Source organism: Mustela nivalis (genome assembly GCF_964662115.1).
Source record: "Mustela nivalis genome assembly, chromosome: 7".
Lineage (NCBI taxonomy): Eukaryota > Metazoa > Chordata > Mammalia > Carnivora > Mustelidae > Mustela > Mustela nivalis.
The window spans coordinates 54,871,791-54,892,267 of NC_139026.1; the positions used below are offsets into that span (position 1 = coordinate 54,871,791).

Sequence of the window (20,477 nt, forward strand, 5' to 3'; positions counted from 1 at the left end):
TTAATGCATCTCTCAGTGTGTTTTTTCCTACACCACCAGAAATTCTCTGACATCAGCTGTTACCCTATAAACCAGCTTAATTAAACTATCTACCCAGAGATTATGTCAGATCCCACAGGTTAAGGGTTTAGTCCCATGAGCCTGGCTCCCCACAACACAGTCTTTAAACATCATGTAGGCTTCTGACCAATAGGCTATAAATCAGAAGTTCCTTCTTGGCTTCAATTAATTTGCTTGAACATTTAACAGCACTCAGGGAAATATCTCACTGACTAGATTACTGCTCTAATATAAAAGGATAGAACTCAGAAACAGCCAGATGCATAGGGCAAGGCCTGGGGAAAGGAGCATAAAGCTTCTATGTCTTCTCTGAGTGTGCCACTCTCTCAGTACCTATATGTGTTCACCAACCTGGAAGCTCTCCCAGCCTCTTCCTTTGGGTTTTTATGGAGGCTTCATTATACTGGCATGATTAATTAAATAATCAGCTATTGGCAATTGATTCAACCTCCTGCCCTCTTCCCTCCCCAGAGTCAGGGGGTGGGACTAAAAGTTCCACCCCCTCAATTCACAGGGTTGGTTCCCTTGACAACCCATCCATAGGTTACCTAGGGACTTTCCAAAAGTTGCCTCATTAACATAACAATAAACACCTTCATTGCTCACATCACTTAGGAAATTCCAAGGGTTTTATTAGTTCTGTGCCTGGAGGAGCAGGGACAGACTAAATACATATTTACTATTATAAATCATAGTATTACAAACCATTAACAGCTCAAAGTACACAAAGCAGAAACTGATAGAATTGCAAGGAATATAGACAAACTCATAACCATGGAGATTTCAATGCCTCTCAATAGCTGATAGAACAGGTAGACAGAAAATCAGTAAGAATACTGTAGACTTCAATGCTACTAACCCACTAGATCTAATTGACATCATAAAGCATTAAAACCAATAATAATAGAAAACACATCTTTTTCGGATGCATACAGAACATTTACAAACTATATTCTGGGCCATAAAACAAATGTCAGTAAATTTAAAAGGATTCATATAATACAAAGTATGTTTGCTGAGCACAGTGGAATTAAACTATATATTGGTAATAGAAAGATATCTAGATAATCCTCAAATGTTTGAAAATTAAATAACCCATGTCTAAATCACCCATGGGTTAAAGAGAAAATTTGAACTAAAAGAAAATGAAAGCATAGCATACCAGACTTTATGAAGAGAACTTAAATACTTATGGGGGTACTTAGTACTTGAGGGGAAATTTATTGCATTGAACACCTACATTAAAAAGAATGGTCATTAATTGATGACTTCAGCTTATACTTTAAACTACAAAAAACAAATGCAGAGTAGGTGTAGGAAAGGGAATAAAGTGAATCAAAGAAACAGAAAACAGAAAAATAGGGAAAAGCAATGAAACCAAAAGATGGTTTGTTGAGCAGATCAATACAATCTTTAGCCTGACTGATCAGGAGAAAAGGCACAAATTACCAAGGAATGAGAGAGGGAAGATTACTATAGGTTCTACAGATATTAAAAGGATAATAAGAGAATATTATATGCCAAAATTCAATGACTTAGATGAAACGGACAAATTTATTTTTTTAAGATTTTATTTATTTGAGAGACAGAGAGCATGAGCAGCATGAGGAGGAGAAGGGGAAGCAGGCTTCCTGCGGGACAGGGAGGCTGATGGGGGAATTGATCCCAGGCCCCCTCAGAATGGGCAAATTTTTTAAAAGACAAACTACCAAAACTCACTCAAGAAAAACAGAATGTAAAATTTTACATTTCCAAAATGGAAAACATTTTAGCAGTTTCTTTAAAAGTAAAACATCACCCAACCATTTCATTCTTAGGAATTTATTCAAAAGAAATGAATTTGGTCTAAAACTTATACCAAATCTAGTAACTATATTTGTTAAAGCCCTAAATGGGAAAAAACATTAACAGTTGAATGAATAAACAAATATGGTATATCCATATAATAGAATACTATTCAGTTAAAAAAAAAAAGTTTGAACTATTGGTATATGCTGTAACATGAATATGAATCTCTAAGTGAAAACTAAACAAAGCACATGCTATAAATTTATTTATATAAAATTCTAGAAAATGCAATTAATTTATTGTGACAGAAAACAGGTCATCGATTGCCTGGGAATGGAGGGATGGAAAGAAGGAATTACAAAGAGGCAGAAGCATTTTGGGATGATAGAACTGTCAGTTACCTTGTCTTATTATTTTGTGGGTGTATACAACACAAAATGAACTACTGTATACTTCAAATACATGCAGTTTATTGTGTGTTGATTATACCTCAATAAAGCTGTCATAAATTGTTTTTAAGTGAGGGCAAAATGAAACCATTTTGGACTATCAAAAGCACAATTTGTAATGATCAGACCAAATTTGTCATGATCAGACCATAAGATACACCAAAGGAAATTTCTTCAGCCCAAAGGAAAATTATACCATAAACCCAGATCTATAAGAAGAAATGAAAAGCACCAAAAAATAATAATTATATGGGTAAGTAAGAATATTTTACCCATGTTTAATTTTTTAAAAGAGAATTTAAAAATAGAACATAAGTAAATCTTTTAAAAAAATGATTGAAGCAAAAACAATGTATCTTGACATAATATGTGGAACATGTATGATAATAGAACACAAAAGACTGGAAAGGAGAAATAAAACAAGACTGTTGTGAGGTTTTCATATTATATTATGTATATTATTTCTAATAGACTATGGCAAAGTAAAGATATGTACTGTAAATCATACAGCAATGACTACATCTGAGCACAGCTGGTAAGTTCATACTAGAAATCAACTGGACTCCTAAAAGATATGCAATTCAAAAGAAGGCCAGAGAAGAGAAAAAGAAGGAACAGATGGGACAAAAAGAAAATATCAAGATGGCAGACAAAAATCCAACTGTAGCAAAAATTATATTAAATGGCAATGGCTAAAAACTGTAATTAAAAGGCAGAAATAATATTGATAAAATGAGACCCAACTATACGCTATGTTTTATGTCTAAACATGAAAGAGAGATAGGTCAAAAGTAAAAGAATAGAAAAATAAATGCAAAACTAGTAAGAAAGTTGGAATGGGAATATTAATATCAAAGTAGACTTCAAGTCAAGAAATATGGTGGCAAAGAGGGACATTACATAATAAAAGTGTGAATTACAAAGAAGACAATGATCCTAAATCATGGAGAGCTCAAAAATGAAGCAAAAACTGACAAACTGAAAGGGGGAAATAGACAAGTCCACAATTACAGTTGATTTCAACACTCTTTTCCCAGTAATTGATAGAACAGAACAGGAAATCAGCAAAGATCTAGAAGACTTGAACAATAGCATAAATCAAACTGACCTAATTGATTTTTTTTTATAAACATATATTTTTATCCCCAGGGGTACAGGTCTGTGAATCACAGGGTTTACACACTTCACAGCACTCACCAAAGCACATACCCTCCCCAATGTCCATAATCCCACCCCCTTCTCCCAACCCCCCTCCCCCCAGCAACCCTCAGTTTGTTTTGTGAGATTAAGAGTCACTTATGGGGGACGCCTGGGTGGCTCAGTGGGTTAAGCAGCTGCCTTCGGCTCAGGTCATGATCCCAGCATCCTGGGATCGAGTCCCACATCGGGCTCCTTGCTCGGCGGGGAGCCTGCTTCTCCCTCTGACTCTGCCTTCCACTCTGTCTGCCTGTGCTTGCTCTCGCTCGCTCTCTCTCTGACAAATAAATAAATAAAATCTTTAAAAAAAAAAAAAAAGAGTCACTTATGGTTTGTCTCACTCCCAATTCCATCTTGTTTCATTGATTCTTCTTCTACCCACTTAAGCCCCCATGTTGCATCACCACTTCCTCATATCAGGGAGATCATATGATAGTTGTCTTTCTCTGCTTGGCTTATTTCGCTAAGCATGATACGCTCTAGTTCCATCCATGTTGTCGCAAATGGCAAGATTTCATTTCTTTTGATGGCTGCATAGTATTCCATTGTGTATATATACCACATCTTCTTGATCCATTCATCTGTTGATGGACATCTAGGTTCTTCCATAGTTTGGCTATTGTGGACATTACTGCTCTAAACATTCGGGTGCACGTGCCCCTTTGGATCACTACATTTGTATCTTTAGGGTAAATACCCAGTAGTGCAATTGCTGGGTCATAGGGCAGTTCTATTTTCAACATTTTGAGGAACCTCCATGCTGTTTTCCAGAATGGCTTCACCAGCTTACATTCCCACCAACAGTGTAGGAGGGTTCCCCTTTCTCCGCATCCTCACCAGCATCTGTCATTTCCAGACTTGTTGATTTTAGCCATTCTGACTGGTGTGAGGTGATATCTCATTGTGGTTTTGATTTGCATTTCCCTGATGCAGAGTGATATGGAGCACTTTTTCATGTGTCTGTTGGCCATCTGGATATCTTCTTTGCAGAAATGTCTATTCATGTCTTCTGCCCATTTCTTGATTGGATTATTTGTTCTTTTGGTGTTGAGTTTGCTAAGTTCTTTATAGATTCTGGACACTAGTCCTTTATCTGATATGTCGTTTGCAAATATCTTCTCCCATTCTGTCAGTTGTCTTTTGATTTTGTTAACTGTTTCCTTTGCTGTGCAAAAGCTTTTGATCTTGATGAAATCCCAATAGTTCATTTTTTCCCTTGCTTCCCTTGCCTTTGGCGATGTTCCTAGGAAGATGTTGCTGCGACTGAGGTCGAAGAGGTTGCTGCCTGTGTTCTCCTCAAGGATTTTGATGGATTCCTTTCACACATTGAGGTCCTTCATCCATTTTGAGTCTATTTTCGTGTGTGGTATAAGGAAATGGTCCAATTTCATTTTTCTGCATGTGGCTGTCCAATTTTCCCAGCACCATTTATTGAAGAGGCTCTTTTTTATCCATTGGACATTCTTTCCTGCTTTGTCGAAGATTAGTTGACCATAGAGTTGATGGTCTATTTCTGGGCTCTCTATTCTGTTCCATTGATCTATGTGTCTGTTTTTGTGCCAGTACCAGGCTGTCTTGATGATGACAGCTTTGTAATAGAGCTTGAAGTCTGGAATTGTGATACCACCAACTTTGGCTTTCTTTTTCAATATCCCTTTGGCTATTTGAGGTCTTTTCTGGTTCCATATAAATTTTAGAATTATTTGTTCCATTTCTTTGAAAAAGATGGATGGTACTTTGATAGGAATTGCATTAAATGTGTAGATTGCTTTAGGTAGCATAGACATTTTCACAATATTTATTCTTCCAATCCAGGAGCATGGAACATTTTTCCATTTCTTTGTGTCTTCCTCAATTTCTTTCATGAGTACTTTATAGTTTTCTGAGTATAGATTCTGTGCCTCTTTGGTTAGGTTGATTCCTAGGTATCTTATGGTTTTGGGTGCAATTGTAAATGGGATTGACTCCTTAATATCTCTTTCTTCTGTCTTGTTGTTGGTGTAGAGAAATGTAACTGATTTCTGTGCATTGATTTTATATCCTGACACTTTACTGAATTCCTGTACAAGTTCTAGCAGTTTTGGAGTGGAGTCTTTTGGGTTTTCCACATATAGTATCATATCATCTGCGAAGAGTGATAATTTGACTTCTTCTTTGCCGATTTGGATGCCTTTAATTTCCTTTTGTTGTCTGATTGCTGAGGCTAGGACCTCTAGTACTATGTTGAATAGCAGTGGTGATAATGGACATCCCTGCCGTGTTCCTGACCTTAGCGGAAAAGCTTTCAGTTTTTCTCCATTGGGAATGATATTTGCGGTGGGTTTTTCATAGATGGCTTTGATGATATTGAGGTATGTGCCCTCTATCCCTACACTTTGAAGAGTTTTGATCAGGAAGGGATGCTGTACTTTGTCAAATGCTTTTTCAGCATCTATTGAGAGTATCATATGGTTCTTGTTCTTTCTTTTATTGATGTGTTGTATCACATTGACTGATTTGCGGGTGTTGAACCAACCTTGCAGCCCTGGAATAAATCCCACTTGGTCGTGGTGAATAATCCTTTTAATGTACTGTTGAATCCTATTGGCTAGTATTTTGGTGAGAATTTTCGCATCTGTGTTCATCAAGGATATTGGTCTATAGCTCTCTTTTTTGATGGGATCCTTGTCTGGTTTTGGGATCAAGGTGATGCTGGCCTCATAAAATGAGTTTGGAAGTTTTCCTTCCATTTATATTTTTTGGAACAGTTTCAGGAGAATAGGAATTAGTTCTTCTTTAAATGTTTGGTAGAATTCCCCCGGAAGCCGTCTGGCCCTGGGCTTTTGTTTGTTTGGAGATTTTTAATGCCTGTTTCAATCTCCTTACTGGTTATGGGTCTGTTCAGGCTTTCTATTTCTTCCTGGTTCAGTTGTGGTAGTTTATATGTTTCTATGAATGCATCCATTTCTTCCAGATTGTCAAATTTGTTGGCATAGAGTTGCTCATAGTATGTTCTTATAATAGTTTGTATTTCTTTGGTGTTAGTTGTGATCTCTCCTCTTTCATTCATGATTTTATTTATTTGGGTCCTTTCTCTTTTCTTTTTGATAAGTCTGGCCAGGGGTTTATCAATTTTATTTATTCTTTCAAAGAACCAGCTCCTAGTTTCGTTGATTTGTTCTATTGTTTTTTTGGTTTCTATTTCATTGATTTCTGCTCTGATCTTTATGATTTCTCTTCTCCTGCTGGGCTTAGGGTTTCTTTCTTGTTCTTTTTCCAGCTCCTTTAGGTGTAGGGTTAGGTTGTGTACCTGAGACCTTTCTTGTTTCTTGAGAAAGGCTTGTACCGCTGTATATTTTCCTCTCAGGACTGCCTTTGTTGTGTCCCACAGACTTTGAACCGTTGTATTTTCATTATCATTTGTTTCCATGATTTTTTTTCAATTCTTCTTTAATTTCCCAGTTGACCCATTCATTCTTTAGAAGGATGCTGTTTAGTCTCCATGTATTTGGGTTCTTTCCAAACTTCCTCTTGTGGTTGAGTTCTAGCTTTAGAGCATTGTGGTCTGAAAATATGCAGGGAATGATCCCAATCTTTTGATACCGATTGAGTCCTGATTTAGGACCGAGGATGTGATCTATTCTGGAGAATGTTCCATGTGCACTAGAGAGGAATGTATATTCTTTTGCTTTGGGATGAAATGTTCTGAATATATCTGTGATGTCCATCTGGTCCAGTGTGTCGTTTAAGGCCTTTATTTCCTTGTTGATCTTTTGCTTGGATGATCTGTCCATTTCAGTGAGGGGAGTGTTAAAGTCCCCTACTATTATTGTATTATTGTTGATGTGTTTCTTTGATTTTGTTATTAATTGGTTTATATAGTTGGCTGCTCCCACATTGGGGGCATAGATATTTAAAATTGTTAGATCGTTTTGTTGGACAGACCCTTTGAGTATGATATAGTGTCCTTCCTCATCTCTTATTATAGTCTTTGGCTTAAAATCTAATTGATCTGATATAAGGATTGCCACTGCTTTCTTCTGGTGTCCATTAGCATGGTAAATTCTTTTCCACCCCCTCACTTTAAATCTGGAGGTGTCTTCGGGCTTAAAATGAGTTTCTTGGAGGCAACATATAGATGGGTTTTGTTTTTTTATCCATTCTGATACCCTGTGTCTTTTGACAGGGGCATTTAGCCCATTAACATTCAGGGTAACTATTGAGAGAATTTAGTGCCATTGTATTGCCTGTAAGGTGACCGTTACTGTATATGGTCTCTGTTCCTTTCTGATCTACCACTTGTAGGCTCTCTCTTTGCTTAGAGGACCCCTTTCAATATTTCCTGTAGAGCTGGTTTGGTGTTTGCAAATTCTTTCAGTTTTTGTTTGTCCTGGAAGCTTTTAATCTCTCCTTCTATTTTCAATGATAGCCTAGCTGGATATAGTATTCTTGGCTGCATGTTTTTCTCGTTTAGTGCTCTGAAAATATCATGCCAGCTCTTTCTGGCCTGCCAGGTCTCTGTGGATAAGTCAGCTGCCAATCTAATATTTTTACCATTGTATGTTACAGACTTCTTTTCCCGGGCTGCTTTCAGTTTTTTCTCTTTGTCACTGAGACTTGTAAATTTTACTATTAGGTGACGGGGGGTGTGGGCCTATTCTTATTGATGTTGAGGGGCGTTCTCTGAACATCCTGAATTTTGATGCTCGTTCCCTTTGCCATATTGGGGAAATTCTCCCCAATAATTCTCTCCAGTATACCTTCTGCTCCCCTCTCTCTTTCTTCTTCTTCTGGAATCCCAATTATTCTAATGTTGTTTCGTCTAATGGTGTCACTTATCTCTCGAATTCTCCCCTCGTGGTCCAGTAGCTGTTTGTCCCTCTTTTGCTCAGCTTCTTTATACTCTGTCATTTGGTCTTCTATATCACTAATTCTTTCTTCTGCCTCATTTATCCTAGCAGTGAGAGCCTCCATTTTTGAGAGCACCTCATTAATAGCTTTTTTTATTTCAACTTGGTTAGATTTTAGTTCTTTTATTTCTCTAGAAAGGGCTTTTATATCTCCCAAGAGGGTTTCTCTAATATCTTCCATGCCTTTTTCGAGCCCGGCTAGAACCTTGAGAATTGTCATTCTGAACTCTAGATCTGACATATTACCAATGTCTGTATTGATTAGGTCCCTAGCCTTTGGTACTGCCTCTTGTTCTTTTTTTGTGGTGAATTTTTCCGTCTTGTCATTTTGTCCAGATAAGAGTATATGAAGGAGCAAGTAAAATACTAAAAAGGTGGCAACAACCCAGGAAAATATGCTTTAACCAAATCAGAAGAGATCCCAAATCGTGAGGGGGGAGAAAGGGGATAAAAAGAGGTTCAAAAAGGAAGAAAGAAAAAAAAGAAAAGAAAAGAATTAAAAAAAGAAAACGAATAAAGAAAAATATAAAAAAGAAAATATATATATATATTAGATAAACTAGTTAAAAAATGTTAAAAAAGAAAAGGGTAAAGGTTAAAAAAAAAATTTACCTGAAGGCGAGAAAAAAAAATGAAAAAAATTAAATTAACAGCAAGACTAAAAAAAATCACAGGGAAAAAGCCATGAGTTCCGTGCTTTGCTTTCTCCTCCTCTGGAATTCTGCTGCTCTCCTTGGTATTGAATCCGCACTCCTTGGTAGGTGAACTTGGTCTCGGCTGGATTTCTTGTTGATCTTCTGGGGGCGGGGCCTGGTGTAGTGATTCTCAAGTGTCTTTGCCCCAGGCGGAATTGCACCACCCTTACCAGGGGCCGGACTGAGTAATCCTCTCGGGTTTGCTTTCAGGAGCTTTTGTTCCCTGAGCGCTTTCCGTAGAGTTCCGGAGGATGGGAATACAAATGGCGGCCTCCTGGTCTAAGGCCCAGAGGAGCCGAGAGCCCAGGGCCCCACTCCTCAATGCGCCCTCAAAGAACAGCACCCAGTTACTCCCGTCTGCCTGACCTCCAGCCGCGCTCACGGAGCCTGTGGCTGGTTCAAGGTAACTCAGAGCTGTGAGCTTACTGTCGGCTCTGTCTCTGTAGCTGGCTTTCCCGTTCCAATACCCGCAAGCTCTGAGTGTCTGCGACACTCAGACACACCCGATCCTTCTGTGACCCTGCGGGACCTGAGGCCACGCTAACCCCGCGTGGGCTTCGCCCTGGTTTAGCCTCTGGAGCGATGTCCCTCAGTGGAACAGACTTTTAAAAGTTCTGATTTTGTGCTCCCTTGCTCTGCCACTTGCCGGGAGCCAGCCCCTCCCCCCTGGGGTCTATCTTCCCATCACTTTGGATTCACGTCTCCGCCAGTCCTACCTTTCAGAAAGTGGTTGTTTTTCTGTTTCCAGAATTGCTGTTCTTCTTCTCTTCGATCTGCCAATTGATTTGTAGGTGTTTGCAATCTTTAGATAAGCTATTTAGCTGATCTCCTGCTAGCTGAAGTTGTCTCTGCCTGCTACTTCTCCGCCATCTTGACTCCTCCTCGACTTAAGCCCTAATTGATCTTTATTGAATACTGTATCCAACAACTGCAGAATATTATTATTAAATAACAAAAATTCAACCAAGTAAATTTTAAAGATCTAATTGACTTTACTGAACAATTCATGAATTGGCAGTATCCCATCAAGCAAGTGGAGGAAAGCTCCAAAGTGCTACAGAAAAGGAAAGGTTTTTAAAGGCAGGACAAGGAAGTTGTAAACAGGAAAAAGGATTAATTCAGGTGAGGTCACCTTCCTTTGGTGAATAAAAGGATCTTATGAGGTGGATTATTCATTTCCTTTGGAGAATGGGGAGAGCCCATGTGACAGATTACCTTATTGGTGCTGACCAGAAAATTCCCAACAGGTTGAGACTACATTTCTAGGGGAGGCTGAAACTGCAATTAAGTTAAGCATTACACCCCGATTTGTTGATGTGGCCTAGCATAAATTACTCCATTTTGGGCCTGTGATTTTCTTCTTACCACTACTTGAGTGCCCATAAAACATTCACTAAGATAGACGATAGTCTGGCCTATAAAGCAAGTCTCAATAAATTCTAGAGTCAAATTCATACAGAATACTTACGACCCATATGGAACTAAATCTGAAAGTACCAAAATGATACCTGGAAAATCCCCAAATATTTAAAAATTATACATACTTTTATGTAATCCATGGATCAAAGAAGAAATCACAAGTGAAATTTAGAAAATGTTTTAACTGCTTTAAAAAACAAAACAAAAAAAGAAGTGTCTGGGTGGCTCAGTTATTAAGTGTCTGCCTTTGGCTCAGGTCATGGTCCCAGGGTTCTGGGATTGAGCCCATCAGGCTCCCTGATTGGTGGGAAGTCTGCTTGTCCCTCTCCCACTCCTTCTGCTTGTGTCCCCTCTCTTGCTCTGTCAAATAAATAAAATCTCTTTTTAAGAAAAGATTTTATTTATTTATTTGACAGAGATCACAAGTTAAGCTGAAAGGTAGGCAGGGAGAGAGAGGGGGAAGCAGAGAGCCTGAAGTGGGGCTCAATCCCAGGACCCTGGGATCATGACCCGAGCCGAAGGCAGAGGCTTTAACCCACTGAGTCACCCAGGTGCCCCAAAATAAAATCTTTTTTTTTTTTCAAGATTTTATTTATTTATTTGACAGAGAGAGATCACAAGTAGGCAGAGAGGCAGGCAGAGAGAGAGAGGAGGAAGAAGGCTCCCTGTTGAGCAGAGAGCCCGATGCGGGACTCGATCCCAGGACCCTGAGATCATGACCTGAGCCAAAGGCAGTGGCTTAACCCACTGAGTCACCCAGGTGCCCCTAAAATCTTTTTAAAAAGAAAAATATATATATTTTAACTGAATGATAATGAAAACATCAAAATTTGTGCGGTGCAGCTAAAGCATGCTTAGAGGAAAACATATAGCTTTAAATGATTTTATCATAAAAAGAAGGTCTAAAATCGGTGTCTTAAGCTCTCATCTTCAACAGCTAGCAAATTTAACCCAAATAAGTGAAAGAAAATTTAATTCAAATAAGTTTAATCCAAATAAGTAAAAGGAAATAATGAGAAAACAATGAAACAGAAAACGGACATAGAATAGAGAAGAATAAATTAGAACAAGAGCTGATTAAAAAAAAAAATCAATAAAGATATACCTTCAGTTTAACTGTCCAAAACACAAATTACCAATGCCAGAAATGAAAACAGACATTGAAAGGATAAGAGACACATTTTAGGCCAATAAACTGAAGCTTAGAGGAAATGGACAAACTCCTCAAAGGCCTAAAAGACAACAATTGACATAGAAAATATAAATAACTCCAGATCTAAACCTAGTTCTTGCTTAAAAACCTGTCCTGATATATATCTGCACCGAAGAATCACAGTATTGCATAAAACTGGAGGTCCCTTAATCCTTTCTTTCCCACGGAACCCCCAAGAGAAAAGGTTCTAATTACAGGACAAAACACACAAGTCTTCAAGCCTGTGAAATTGGGTAATGGTAGTGGGGGAGCTTGTGGTAGGATGATCGGAAGTCAAAAAGCTCTTAAAATAATCTTTTGTCTGCCATACAGGTAGCATATGATGGGCCGCACACTAAGTCTCTTGTGAGAGATATAAATTACTCTGGAATGCGGAGCAAGACTAGAGAAGGGGCCAAGAGAGAAGGATTCCTCCAACAGACATCTGCAGAATAGCACACTTCACAGGTGTTTGGCCTCCAGCAGACTACCTGTATGTAATACTGTTCATTGCCTAGAATGCCTTAGGTGTAAGCAGCTCTCTGGAACAAGTAGTGGAACTGGCCAATTAAAGAGTCAAGGTTCAGAAAACTCTATTAGAGCCTAATACCAACAAATACTGAGAGATTAAATGAGTTCAGGCATGCCTTGGCAGTTAATTAAAATAGAACAGAGATTAGAATCTCAATCTCTGTTTAGTGTCCTTTTCCCTCCACCCACTGCCAACTGCCTCTGATCAAAATTTTGCACTGGAGTTTTTCATACTCAAACTGGGCATTTCCTGTCCAGGTTAGGTATTAATCAGTTGATTGTTGAGGGGAAAAAAAGGGGGGAGGGGACACTTAGCATAGTACCTGGGGGGCACAGTAAATGCTGGACAAATCTTAGCAAAATTGTCCCTTATTTTTGGCCTCTTAATGGGGAAAGTTTGGCTTTATATGGTGGTTAATGATTAATTTACAAATGCAAATCTTGGGTAGATAATTTGCAGGGTTGGGGAGGAAGGGGTGGTGGTGAGTATGGGTTGTGTTTAACAAACTGGGACAAACTCAGCAAGGCCAGCTTGTTCAGATTCCTCTTCTGTGTCCCTTTGTCTTCTGAGGTAAGGATGCGCCTTTCCTCTGAGTACAGGGAGGGCACTTCTCTCACATTAGGGTTTGTGACTTGCTTCAGGGGAAGGTCAGAGGGTTCTTCCTGCATATGCCATTTCTCAAATTTCTTCAGCTTAAACTAGTGACTGTGCTAAGGTGCCACATTTTGGTGTAGCATGTCCTGAACCTCATCAATAGTCACTCCCCTTTTATTTTCAATTTACAGAAATGCAACTGTACTGGAAGCAACGGATTAAAATGTAAAAGGCTGTATAAACCAAGCAGAAAACCCACCTGCAGAGAGAATGACCTGAAACAACTGTCCACTGTCCTTCCCATTCTGAGCCTGCCTTTAAATCAGGCAAAACCATCATGGTTCTGCTTCTCCTTTCTTTGACTAGAGTGAGAACAGCACAACTCATGATTTTTGTTTTCCAGAAGACTGGGAGTGAGCGTTAGTGGTATAGTGGTGAGCATAGCTGCCCTCCAGAAGACTGGGAGGGGTCAGCGAAGAAGTCAAGGTAAGCTCACTTACTCGAGAGCATCTGCTGAGAAAAGACCTTTACACTAACATTTGTTCCATCTAACCCCTATGTTTGAGCTTAACTAATGCCAGATAATAAACTTTCCTTTCTTCCTGTTAAGCCAGCAAACTTTGACTCAAGTAGAGGTTTTGAGTCCTCATTGTTTCTTTCATCCCTCTCTGTAGAGTATTGTAGGGGAGGAAAATAATATTCTGCCTACCCTTATCTAAGTTCTTAGTTGAGGCCCTTGTAATAAAAAACAGATTAACAAGAGAAAGCAAACAGAAATTTTATTAATGTGTACATCTTATGTACACACTTATTATGTATAAACGGGAAATACCAAGAAAGTCCCCCAAATGACTTAGGATTCAGGCTTAAATAGCATATTAATAGGAAAAGGCGAGGGATGATGCAGGCCTCTTGGGAAAGAGTGACTTTCGGGAAAGATGAATGGGCCCTTAGGAGAGGAGGTAGGAGGTGTGAAAGTTGTAGCAAAGTTTGTCAGGCTGTTTTTTTCTAGTCCCCTTATTTATGATAAGAATCAATTATCCCTGGTTGATGAAACTCTCCAGGAGGGGATTTATGATTTATGTCATGTGCTCCTTTTAAAGGATCTGTCTTAAGGCTGACAAGGGGAGCTCAAAGAAACCCTCTATCTGTATCTGTTTTTATTTTTTTTTTAAAGATTTTATTTATTTATTTGACAGAGATCACAAGTAGGCAGAGAGGCAGGCATAGAGAGAGAGAGGGAGCCTGCTGAGCAGAGAGCCCGATGTGGGGCTCGATCCCAGGACCCTGGGATCATGACCTGAGCCAAAGGCAGATTAACCCACTGAGCCACCCAGGCGCCCCTGTATCTGTTTTTAAAGCACCTACCTGATGCAAAACAATCAAGAAGCCCGAGTGGCATATTTTGAGGTGCTATATTCTGCTACTCTTCAGTATCATAGCATACTGGACTCTGCATCAGGAGGAGCAATGTTTATTTTTAATGCTAATTTGGAGAAGAGGGAGATTCAGCATCCACAGCGGAGTTCCTTCCAGGAGTTGAATGAAAACCAGGGCAGGAAGAACAAAATGTTTTCTTTTTTCTCTGTTCCCAACACAGGTATGGCTAAACACTGCAGTATGCAACAGGCCTTCTCAAACCTCTCTTCCAAGGTTGTATTTTACTTGAAATGTAAACAATAAAGGTGGGTTTTGTTGTCTCCCAAACACTAGTCACAGCAAAGCACAATCAGCTGTTTTGATTTCTTGCTAAAAAGAAATGACACTTTTATTTTCCACTGTTTTATTATAAAAATCAACATTTCATTTGTTACAACTCAGCTTATTGTAATAATCAAAAGGGGATTTATACAAGGTATTTTTATACAGTTTACAATTAAAGCACTTATTTTACAAAAAGGGGGAAGTGAATAGTGGACAAGGGCTGACCAAATGTTGGCCATTAAAATATAAATACATCCTTGCAAAGCACCATCGTACCAAAGTCCATGAACAAGAAACACCAGCTGACTTTAAGACAATAACAAAGATTAAAGCTTAAGAAAAAAATTTAAAAACACAAAGGATAAACATCTGAAAGCAGCACCAGATCCTTCACTTGCAAATAAGGCTAGTCCAGCTTAAGCTTCTTGGTATCCTCTTAACTCTTTTCAAATTTTCCTACTAACCCCAGATATTTAATTTCATGTAAAATTAGATTTATTCACTTTCTTTTCCTTTTAATATTCATATTTAGGTATATACATATATACTGCTTATATTTGTTTTAAAAAATGGACAGTTAAGCGTAAGCAAAAGCACACTGTTTCTAAATCTTTGGTGTAAACTTCTGGGTAAACCCTACATAATGGTGAAAATCTATAAGTTAGTTTTCTTTAGGTCTATACTCTGAGTACAAGGAATCACATAGTTTATAGTTGTATCTGTAAAGTCATGAAGATTTTTTCCTGCAATAAACTTAACAACAGTTTAAGGATGTGCTATGAAAAAGGAAAACCAAGTAAAATTTACCTGGACTGAAGGAGGGAGAGAAGGGTAGTCAGTAAGATCTAAGATTCCTACTGACTACCCCCTTCTACTCAGGGGCAGGCTTAGTTTAATGAGATGCAGAATCAAGTCCAATGGAAATATCCTGAGTATATGGATTCATGATGCTCATAATTTAAAAATTTTAAACTATAAATGTAAAACGTTATCCCCTAAAACTGAAAATTTCAAAAGCCAAATTTTGGGACTATGATGAAATGATGCCATCCCAGAAGTCAGAAACCACACATATGCTACCAGTACTTTCTAAAATCATCTGTTATTTCTCTTGGCTCATTTTAGGCTTCAGATAAAGAGAGGAGTATCAAATAAAATTAAATTTGAGTTCAAGAATTCTGAGAACATGTTTTAAACAACACTTGATTATAAACTCATGACTTAGTCCCTGTCTACACTTCATGTATAGTCTCATTTGTGGATGCCCAAACATTTGTTGGCCAACTGATATTCACATACTCATAGCCACACTCCAAACATACTACGTATGTCATTATACAGACTTAAGCTTATTAAAAGCTTGGGGTATGAAAAGCCCAAGACTTTGTTTCTCAATTTTGTTAGATGTGTAATGGTAACCAATACACAACTCTTATGGCATGCCAATTCAATAAAGTGGCAAGTTTCCCCTGCAAGAGAAAAAACAATTTTAAAAACATTTCTAGGAATTGAATCTGGGCACAGGACTCCACCAGCACAACTATCACAGAGAAGCAGAAGTAGTCTATTATGATGGCTGGTATCAGGTTGCACAAACATACACAGATTCATCAATAGGCTAGCTAAGCTGCAGCTACTAACTCGGCTTGAAGTATTCTTCATTAATAGGTCTTGACGGCAAAACAAAAAGATTTTACCCCAAAACTAATGGCTACCTAATGCAAATGGTGGAATTGGCCTTATACAATTACTGACTTTAGAGTATTTTAAAATGATGAACAAATTTATCAATTCATGCTAAAATTTTACTGCTCAAAAGTCCTGCCCCCAAATTAATGGCCTATAGATGGAAATGTACTGTAAAGTCTTCATTTCTAAATATATATCATCTCTTCAGAATAGCTGTTCTCAAGGGTCATAATAGCGCCTCATGGTGTATCATACAGTATTTTATATTAAAATAACTAATTTCCTGCTAGACAGACATCTAAGCTACTACAGAATAGCAGCAGCGTCAAAGGCATAATAAAATTTCATGAAAGAAAAATTAATACCGAGAATTCTATCCCTTAACTCTGTTTTGTTTTTTTTCCTTGTGACTATGCCATTATTCGATTTAAGCAGCAAAATCCCTTAGGCCACTGTTCAGAGTTAAAAAGACCACCTCAAGGAAGTCTAGTCTACTACATAGTACATAAAAAGTATGCTATGCAAGAGCTCATTTCTCAGATAATTTTAATCACATCAGTAAATAGAATAAGGCATATGTTCAAAATTAAATACTTCAGTATTTAATGACTCTAACAACATTTTATTCTTTTTTTCTTCATGGATAATGAATATAGCAACATACCAAATTCTAAATCCTTTTCTACTTTTCCCCCTGATTTGTGCTCATGGTTTTTTATCTGCAGTTTCTCCAATTAAACCTCTTGTGTCTAATAATCAACAGAGTTTACTTATGCTTAACTGTCCATGTAATCTGAGGGCCAATCTTTCCTGAATTTTGATAATTCTCACATTTAAAGGTACCCTCCCCAAAACATTAAGAATCCATCTCAAATACCCCAGAAAGAGGATTCTGAGATTAAGCGGAACTGCCTTCAAATAATTTCAAACAAATTGGCACACAAATCAGTATTTTGCAAGAAGAGGCCATTGCCATCGCAGTACAAGCACTTGGACTGAGATATAACAAGGCAGTATTCTTCTTAATTCATTATAGTGCAAGTTTCCACATGGGAAGCCCACTGGATAAAGATGCACAATAAAAATGTAAACATATAGAATTCTCAAATTCTAATTGATACCCAGTTATTGCTAACCTTTCTATTTTCATTTAAGCATCAAAGGCCCCGTGTCACAGAATACAACTCCAGTGTCCATTCTGTTAAACTGTGAGCACTTTGTCTACCAACAGGAAGAGTTAATGCTTGTTTGCCTGAAATGCAAGACACTGATGGATCACCATTTCTTTATATGCAAAATCAAGTGCACCTGATTCCTATCAGGTGTCCCCAACAATCTAAGCATTATTCTGAAACCACATATTTTTCCTCTTCAAAAAGATTCCTTAGGTATTTTTAATTGCTTAAAAAGTTTACTTCATCCCTGCCAGAATTCTGAATCTCTTCTTCCATTGTTTTCTCTTGGCCCGAAAATCCAGAGAGGAGGCCTCAGCAAGACAGAATTAAAAAAAAAAAAAAAAAAAATCATTTGGTAACTAATTGACTGACATCTGGTAAAGTAAAAATACATTAGTTTAAAAACATTTTCAGTTTTAGCAGAGAAGTGCTGGAAACACGTAAAAAGCAGGAAACTGACTTGTGGCAAGGTGGCAGAGCAGTGCTAGAACTGTCCCTCGTCAGCCCTTGAGAGCTAAAGATGCAGCAGCCCAAGGACCAGGCGGGGCAGGCTGATTATGTACGAGCCTTCCATTATTCCCCTCCACCCAAGTTCTGACAGCTGAGAAGTTACTAGGTTGGCCTTCTCATTTAATCCATATTGATAAATTTGTTAAATCATCTTAATCCATAATGGGATAAGAGAGAACACACAAAAATATATAAGAGGTGAGTATAAGAATAATTTGTGGATAATTTGAAAACAATCTTAACATTCACATTGGGTAACAGGAAGATATTAAACTCACGTCACACATTAAAAGAGGTATGTATGTAGACATTGTTCTGAGAAAAAGTAACCTAAAGAACATGAAAATGTCACAAACAGTTAATAAAGGGAAAATCTAATGATAACAAAAAAAATTCTCTTTTTAAATAGATTGTCTCTAACCGGAACATATTTAAATGTTTTACTAGGAAAAAAACATATATATATAAACGATTTCATATTGTGATATTATGTGCTGAAAGTACTGCAAGGATATATGATTAATTTACAACAAAAACATAATGGTTAAATTTGTAATTCTTAAACATTGCCTATATGTGTTGTAAAAAGAGATTTTAATGAGCATTAAAACAATCTTGGAAGAGGAGCAATAATATGTCTAACCTTTGATCATTATGCAAAAACAGCAGTCAAATTGAAGAGCTAAGCCTACAGAGGAATGGAGCTAGTAGAAATATTAAAATGCAACCTTAATTTAGGAAATTCCATTTAATCAATCCTCAGATAAAAAGTTGTGAATAAATTGTGATATCTTGGCAAAATGTCCTACAAAGCTGCTGGGGGAGGAAGCAAGGTAAAAAACACCTAGTGAAAAAATTAATTCTTTTGCCAGAAGTTGTGGGTTCCAAGGTAGGGACAGAAGACTTGCACACACAAAGAGCCCCACACCTTCTTACCAGACAGCTGATCTCCTAAAATACCAACACCCAGAAGGGATTTTTATAAATACCTATTTTCCTCACTAAAATAATTGGATTCCTAGAGAAAACAAAGCCCTTTGTCCAAAGTTAGTTTTAATTCCTTTTTTTTCCCTTTCGTGATTTCTTAAACTTGTTGGCCCTCAAATGTTAGTTAACATGAAGGCTATTTGGCTACTTCCAAGTATCTGTGGTTTGCTGCTCTGAGATGGAATTTTTCTTCTTCTTCTTCTTCTCCTCTCTCTCTCTCTCTTTCTCTTTTTTTTTTTTTTTGGTATCAATAAAGCCCAGACATTCCTGGTCAGTGATGCCTTTATTATTTCTGTTTCCTTTGTATTCAGTCACTTCACTGGGTTTAAGGCATGCTTTGTGTATTTAGTTTGCAAAAATAAAACTTTTAGTACAAATTTATTTTTTATACAAATTTTTATGGCACAAGCAGCAAATCTGCTGTTTTAAGAAAAATATATAAATATCCTTTTCTTCTGTACAAATATCTCCAGTATTCCCTACCCCATTTATAATTTTTAACTGTACATGGTCTGCCTCATCTTTCTCTAATAGCTCCCTCCCCCCCTCCAGATCTCAACCAAATTTGTATTTACATTTTTGCATTGGAGGCAGTCAGAGGAGGAGGGCCCCTCCTCAGGAGGAGTCTGTACAGGGAGAGGGCGGCGGTGGGTAGAGGTGATGAGAGTAGCTCCTCTCTGTGTATGGAGAAGGTGGGCAGCTTTCATAGTTCTCTTCTGCTGATAGGTACTGGCTTCGGGGTGTGGGAGGTGGAGGCACAGGCTCTGAGTCATAGTTCAAGTCACTAGTGTAGCCCTTGGCTGTTGCCACTGAGGTCATTCTCCGGCTGGGAGCATAGTCACTGTCACAAACATCTGTGCTGCAGGGTGTGGTAGGGGGTGCAAAGTGCCGGTAACTGTATGGCCTGTAGCTGGTATAGGAGGAAAATCAAGAGAAGCAGACACTTAGTTTTAAAGAAAAGCTATTTTCCCTATCAGAATATAGAATTATTAAATGTAAACTTCACTTTGAAGATAATGCGCTACTACAATTTAAATTTGTACAGACCAAGAGACAATTTGCAATGACCAATTAAAGGAAGATAGCACGCATTTCATATTTGCAAATAAAATGTGACTAGAGGCATTTAAAAATGGATAGGTTGGTCATACAGAGGTAAACTCAACCTAGCCTCTGGATGTGTTCTTATACCTTAAGTTAAACCATTTCACTGTACTTAATTATCATCTCTGGAAAGTCTGTTATACGTTTTGCATTTAGTCTATATAGTGGACTGACCTCACCAATTCTTTTTCTTTTTCTTTTTCTTTTTTTTTAAGATTTTATTTATTTGACAGACAGAGATCACAAGTAGGCAGAGAGGGAGGGGGCAGCAGGGCTGGAGACCCTAAGATCATGACCTGAGCCGAAGGCAGAGGGTTAACCCACTGAGCCGTCCAGGTGCCCCACCAATTTCTGCCGCCCCATAGTCTGTGAGAAGAATGGGTCTTCACATATTTGATCTTACTCAATCATGTTAGTATTCCTTTAACATTCTTTAACTTAATAATCTTATTAATTTATTAATAATAAACTTAATTTAACTTCATAATCTAAA

At 37.9% G+C, this 20,477-nt stretch overlaps 1 protein-coding gene across 2 annotated transcripts in view; it reads right to left on the reverse strand.

Annotated features, from left to right (window-relative positions):
* Positions 1–14,581: 14,581 nt before the first annotated feature.
* LRP6 (LDL receptor related protein 6) overlaps positions 14,582–20,477 on the reverse strand; it is a 171,972-nt gene continuing 166,076 nt past the window's right edge. The window contains exon 23 of one of the 2 annotated variants that reach the window (XM_082741051.1): positions 14,582–19,790. In XM_082741051.1, coding sequence (XP_082597177.1) covers positions 19,496–19,790 — 295 coding nt within the window. In that variant the 3' untranslated portion in view covers positions 14,582–19,495. Of the gene's footprint in view, positions 19,794–20,477 lie in introns of both variants that reach the window. The other variant, XM_082741050.1, reaches the window with a different exon arrangement.